We start from the raw sequence: 6412 nt of genomic DNA, 5'->3' as shown, positions 1-6412 counted from the left end.
GAATCCGAATTCCGAAACTCAGAATTGCTCACCGAACAGCTCCGTAAGAACATCATCAAACAAGAAGAAAACGAAATCGACAAAGATGAAATTAAGAAATTGAAAGCGTCATTCAAACTCAAACGCACACAGTCTCATCGACAGAAGTTGGAAAACATCAAGAACCAATCACAAGACGGCATGAAAAAGCTCCTCGAAATCAACCGCGAGCCTGGATCATCCCTCTGGCTATCCACACTCCCCATCCAAGACGAAGGTTTCCAGCTCGACAAGCAATCATTTTGGGACCTGATCAAGATTCGATACGGTCACCAAGTAAATCGTTTACCAGACGTTTGTGTATGTGGATCTTCGTTCAACTTGGAGCACGCGCTGACGTGCAAGAAGGGTGGCTTTGTCACTCTTCGCCACAACCAAATTCGTGACATTACTGCGTCCCTCCTGGCGCAAGTCTGCAAAGACGTGAAAGTCGAGCCAGCGTTGACTCCACTGTCAGGAGAGAACTTTGAAATGAAATCTACCAACACTCAAGACAATGCCCGTCTTGATATTGCTGCTAGGGGATTTTGGATTCCTGGCCAAAAGGCATTTTTTGACGTAAGGGTTTTCAACCCAATCGCCAAACGGTTCAGGAACTCCAGCATCTCCCAAGCATGCGATGTCAACGAAAGGGAAAAGAAACGCACGTACGGCCCCCGTATCCTACAAATTGAACACGGATCATTCACGCCAATCGTTTTCACCGCCATGGGCGGCATGGGAAGAGAGACAAAATGTTTTTATAAGAGACTTAGTGAACTTCTGTCTGAAAAGCGTGACGAAAACCTGTCAGTCACAACGACTTGGGTAAGAAGAAAGGTGAACTTTGCACTATTGAGTTCGGTCCTCTTGTGCCTCCGCGGCAGCAGAACTCCATGGAACAAAGACCACCTCTCCTCTTCACTCACGAAAAGTTCGAGTGACTGTGAGGTTATTTGCGCTTTTTAATTCCTTTATTGAAAAATTTCTAAATTATTACTATTGACTACTTATGTTTGATATAATATCAAGATCCATACCGGGACTGGCTCCGGACTAGTATTTTTTTTTACATAAATTTTCTTTTATTTTTTAAACATCTTGGAAGTTATTTATGAGGTAAAATTTGTATATAATGCATAATATAATATTGCATAAATCAGAAAAAAAAAAAAAAAAAAAAAAAAAAAAAAAAAAATCAAAACAGTGTATGATATAACACGAATTACAATATTACTTGTGCAAATCAAAACAAACAAAATGGCAGACTGGTTATGATGATGATGAGCTGATTCATTGACTAGAAAAAGTGTTTTGTATGTCAAATTTTGTTTCTTGTCTTTTAAACTGAATACTAACTACTGTAATTTAGTCAGAAGTTCACTTCAGCAATGATTTCAATTCTTTTTCCAGAATCTTTAAAGAAATTTGCTTAAGTTTTCAAATGTACATTTGATATTTTTGTTCAAACTCTAATTTATTTTTGTCTGTCATTTTATTGATAACTACCTTTATTGTTTATAGGGCTTCTTGAGCTTTAAATACCATCATATGGTCGTAACTCGAGAAAGTCCTTCTTAACTTAGTAAAACAACCGGAAAAGTACAAAAAAGATTAATGTACGCATATGAAGTTGAATCCAAACGTGTTTGACTTTTTCTTTTGGTCTTCAAAATAATTTACCTCACTTAGAGTGTTTTTACGTCTTTTCAGTGTGGTAAATCTTTTTCAAAAACCTGAAAAAAGTTTGTTTACTCGTTAAACTTTACATGCACACGTTAAACTTTTTCATGCAGTTGTGATAGCCTAAATAACTTACGCTCCAGAGGTTTGGTGAAATAGCTCCAAATTCTGGCTTTCTAAGTTAGGAGAGACCTTCCCGAAGGCATTTAACGGTGGTTAGACTAGGTACACAGACAGTCATACCGAAACCCATAAAGGGAAAGTATATCGCTAGCTATAAACTCAAAAAGTCTAGCTTCCTGAAGGCACGAGACGTTCATTGTCTGCGCTGCGATCAGCTTGGAGAAAAGATTGCATCATGAAAAAGGACTATGTACTTGAAACAAAATTTAGGCGCATTTTAACTTTTCTCGACTGTACGTCTGAATGAACCACAATGGCATTCCTTTACTTTTCTTTTGACCAACAACAAAGAAGATTTTGCTTGAGAAGTGCAATCACAGTGTACGCTAGTGGAGCCCGGGCCTTAACTAGGATAAGTGAGTTTCTATTTCACCCAACTTAAGATGGCGCAGAACTTTTTGATAAATTTTATACCCAGTATCCTCTTGACTATTGTTTATTAGGCAAAGTAGCAATAGAGAAATGTTGAAATATAGCAGCCAATGAAAAAATAACAAGCTATTTCTGATTGGTTACCTTGTGGATTTATTCACTGCGTATGTCCATATATTTTGCCTACAATCTAAGATGTCTGCGACATTATTAGTAACTTTTTAAATATATTTTTGAGAGGCTTTTCCAGCTTTTCCTTAAATTTTATTAAGTTATCAAGGCTGCATGAATTCTTCAATATGTATTTTTTTATGGAATATAATTTTTTTTTTCAAGCAAACGCCTCAATCAATAAATCAATCAATCAATCAATCAATCAATCAATCAATCAATCAATCAATCAATCAATCAACCAATCAATCAATAATTAAATCAATCAATTATTGCTGATTATTTTTTAATGTTTAATCTTTAAAGCATTAAAGCTTTATAAGTGCATGACATGACCTTTATGTGGGGGCATTTAGTGAAAGCTATGACTAGTATAACAGCCATCTTTTTGATGGTTCAATATACGAGATTGATGAAACATGGCTTTTTCGTTTTGTGGACTAAGAAAAATAAGACAATTTTTGATTCTAGTCATTCTGTTTTTCGTATTTTTCATAGCAGTTTTCTACTTACATAGAGGTAAGTTCCAGGGTGTACTAGGTTTGCGAGGTGACGGGTATGTCCGAGCCAAATTCCGGGGGGGGGGGGTACTAGGGCAAGATGGGTTACGGGGATGCTCCGCTGGTCAGGGTACCTTTTTTGACCTCCACGAGTCCCAGGTAGGGTCGCAAAAACACCAAAATAGAAAAATCAGTCCCCCGTAGGGTGCCTATTTTTGGAAAATTTGGGGAAAAAGTAGAAAATTTGAGAAAATTTTGGAATTTCAGTCCCATTCAGGGTCACTTTTTTCGCAAAATTCGAGTCCCACGTAGGGTCCATTTTTCGAACGTCAGCGGAGCACCCCCGTCGGTCGACAAGGGTAGTCCCCCCCCGGGGCCAAATCGACCTTTTGATAAGCTTCTGCTCATCCCCTAGCGAAAAGAATTTCTCATAGATATATATAGTATATTCATAGAGGTCTGCAATTCAGACTAACCTTTTCAGAGACTGAGTTTCGCCGTATTTGTGATCCTTTGAGGGACTATTTTTCAAAATTACCAGATATGACCCTTTGAGGGTGTCGATTTCTTATATTTTGTAATTTTGGTTGGGACTCTTTAGAGCATCAATTGCTAATTCATCGTTTTTTGTAACCCTTAGAGAGACTTTTAGAGAGTTTAAGATAGGGGCCCTTATGGCTCGCACATACCTGACACCCATTTTGACCAACCTCCCAAAATATCCCGAGGGGGGGCGGACCTTGACGGCCGACGGGGACGTGCCGCTGGACTAGAGTTTTAAAAATTGGCCCTGTCAGATATGAATATTTGGTAAATTTGGGACCCTGTCAGAAATTCCATTCTGAAAACTGAAAAAAAGGAAAATCTTCTAATTTCCACCCTGAGAATTGTCAAAAAATTACCAAAAGTAGACCCTGTCAGTAACATATCTTGAAAATTAGTAAATTTGGGACCCTTAAAATAGGGACCCTGACCCCTAACCAGCGGCACGTCCCCGTACCCAATTTTGCCTAAGTGCTCCCACCCCTGCGGGAATTATCGTAAAAAATATTCAGTTGTGAGAATCTAGATCATTGGATCCCCCTGGACCCCCCTGGACTATGCTTCTGCTCATCCTCCAACGAAAATTATTTTTATGAAGTAAAACTATAGAGGTCTTCGAAACAGACTATCAACAATCATCATTGCCTCAAAACTTATGTTAATATTTTTTTCTTCAGAACGTCTTAAATGCCGAGCGAATCCACTGAAGAATATAGCTGTTGTACTTGTCTTCAATTCTCCATATTACGAAAACGTTCCAATCCTTCAAAAGATGTATGGTAACGTGTTCGGAAAGCTCGTATTTTGTGGAGAGCAACCACGCACAGGAGGTATAAATTACAGACCAGATATTGTACTGAATATTAATCAAGGGCATTTGGCTTACCATTGTGCTGCAAAACTCATTCAACTTTACCCAGGATTTTCAGGTACTTAAAATAGAAACATTTTTGCCTGATACTCATCCCTATATTTCCACTCATGTCTTAGGGCCCTTTCAAATTTAAAATCCATCGTCTTAGCCGATTTTCACCAAAAGTTAAGCTTATATTTCTGTAGAATTGTTCTTAAGAAAGAACGTGTAAAGTTTTAAATCTATACATTCTCTTCTTTTATAAGGGCCAGTAGATTTTTAATGAGGCTCGGCTGTTATTATTTTTTTGACACTTTGAGCCTCAAATTGTTCTTATCCTGTTCTTATTTATAGGGTGAAATTGAGGTATCTTAAGCTTAATACCAAATTTTTATTATTTTGACATCTAAATTGCTTAAATTGAGTAATTCCAGCATTGTTCTTAAATTGTTCTCATGTTTTGCGGATTTTGAGCCTCGTTGCTCTCTCGGAATGGTCCATTTGGCATACGAAAAAATATTTTTTTTCGGCGCCTCCGTCTATTATATTGCAATTCCTAAAGCAGACGGTTCTAAAGGGGGGGGTTCATGGTTTGCGGAGGAGCGGAATCGGTCCTTTTTTCGGACGGAGTGGCGGAATTTGGCGAAAATTTAGACGGAATTACGGAAATTGGGTTCTCTGACGGAGACGGAAAATTAGACAATTTTAGTGCGGAAAAACGGAATTTGGCAAAAACACTTGCGGAATTTCGGAATTAGCAAAAAATATTCGGGACCCCTTGAAATGGGCCTAAGTGTGAAGAAACCTAGGAGAAGATTACTATTTCCAACGAAAATATACTATTTTTTAATCCTTAAAATAAAATTGCAACTGAAGAGAACATAGCCCGTGTCACTAAGAAGGAATTGAAACCCTAACCCTGTCACTTCATGATCCTGAGAGAAACTGCTAATTTTTTTAATATATTTTTCGAAAGTTGAGATATTCAAGTTATAAGTTTATTATTCAACTTATAGCAAAAACAGAGCAATAGACTTGTCCCATTTTTAAAGATTTTAAATTTTCACATCTCGAATTTGAAATGGATTTCGGCCAAGAAATTTTGAAGTTTCTTACAGGACTACTATTAAGCGTTATTCTTATTTTTATTGATAGGTTATTTGTACGGCAACGATGATATGATCATCAATTGGTGGAATTTGGTTAATCGAGATCAAAACAAAATTTGGCAAGGTGCTCAAATTGTGGACTTCACTCAAACGTTACACGGAAAAATCAACACTGAATGGATTTGGTGGAATTCTTACATGGGACTTACAGCATGTCGGAAATTCTATCAAGAAATAATCGAGCTAAGTAAAACATCATTATCTTTTGACTCGATGTATCACGTGGCACTACATAATGGTAACGGCCACCCTCGTTGTGGAAAAGGGTGGTCCGATTTCTTTTACATTCCGGGTCGTTTTACGACGGCCTTTGTACAACTATCAGAAATTGCCTACAAACATAAGACTTTTCTTGAAATAGCAGTTAATAATATTTTACGCAGTCTCGATTACACACAGAACTTTGAACAGATAAACGGCGTGTATTTACCAGACCTTGGTGTTGAAAAAAATGATCCTATGCTGTTTTGGAGAAAATATTATACCCATCAACTGACTTTTATTCATCCCTTTAAATTCAAAGTCAAAGACACAATATTCAACATGGAAAGATTAGATGAGAAAGTGATAACTTATACGAAATATTTGAACAATAAGACGTATTGTTAGAATATTGCTAGAATATGAAGATCTCGGCTAATATATGATTAAATCATTAAACACCCCCATCCAGCTTTCATTCGAACAGAATTCAAGACGCAAGTTTATCTTTTATATAATTGCAGGTTACATGTTTTGAAAAATACAGGACAATGGAGACAAAAGCCTATTGTTCTTCATCTTGGTTCTTTTTGATACTCGAAGAGAGACACAAACGGTTGTTTGTGTATTTGGTGTTGAAATTTAAAAATGTTATATTACAAAATTATATTATAAATGTTATGTTACAAAATTGTTTGCAAAACGCTAGTACAAACCAT

At 37.0% G+C, this 6412-nt stretch overlaps 1 protein-coding gene across 1 annotated transcript; it reads left to right on the top strand.

The window, feature by feature from the left end:
- Positions 1-2802: 2802 nt before the first annotated feature.
- On the top strand, positions 2803-6152 carry LOC136809866 (uncharacterized). Its single transcript, XM_067066424.1, has 3 exons — positions 2803-2946; positions 4148-4399; positions 5479-6152. The coding sequence occupies exons 1-3, from the start codon at positions 2847-2849 to the stop codon at positions 6099-6101; spliced, it is 975 nt and encodes a 324-aa protein (XP_066922525.1). The 5' UTR covers positions 2803-2846; the 3' UTR covers positions 6102-6152.
- Positions 6153-6412: the final 260 nt, after the last annotated feature.

The sequence above is a fragment of the Clytia hemisphaerica genome, unplaced genomic scaffold (assembly GCF_902728285.1).
Source record: "Clytia hemisphaerica strain Z4C2 unplaced genomic scaffold, Clytia hemisphaerica genome assembly, whole genome shotgun sequence".
NCBI lineage: Eukaryota > Metazoa > Cnidaria > Hydrozoa > Leptothecata > Clytiidae > Clytia > Clytia hemisphaerica.
Note: the sequence above shows the minus strand (reverse complement) of the source record. Positions and strands in the feature narration are given on the sequence as shown.

Excerpts from the sequence above, each read along its gene's own strand:
- LOC136809866 (XM_067066424.1), top strand. The coding sequence starts at position 2,847 with ATGGCTTTTTCGTTTTGTGGACTAAGAAAAATAAGACAATTTTTGATT. Across the intron at positions 2,947-4,147 it reads AGTTTTCTACTTACATAGAG|AACGTCTTAAATGCCGAGCG; the intron begins GTAAGTTCCAGG and ends TTTTTTCTTCAG. Across the intron at positions 4,400-5,478 it reads ACTTTACCCAGGATTTTCAG|GTTATTTGTACGGCAACGAT; the intron begins GTACTTAAAATA and ends TTTTATTGATAG.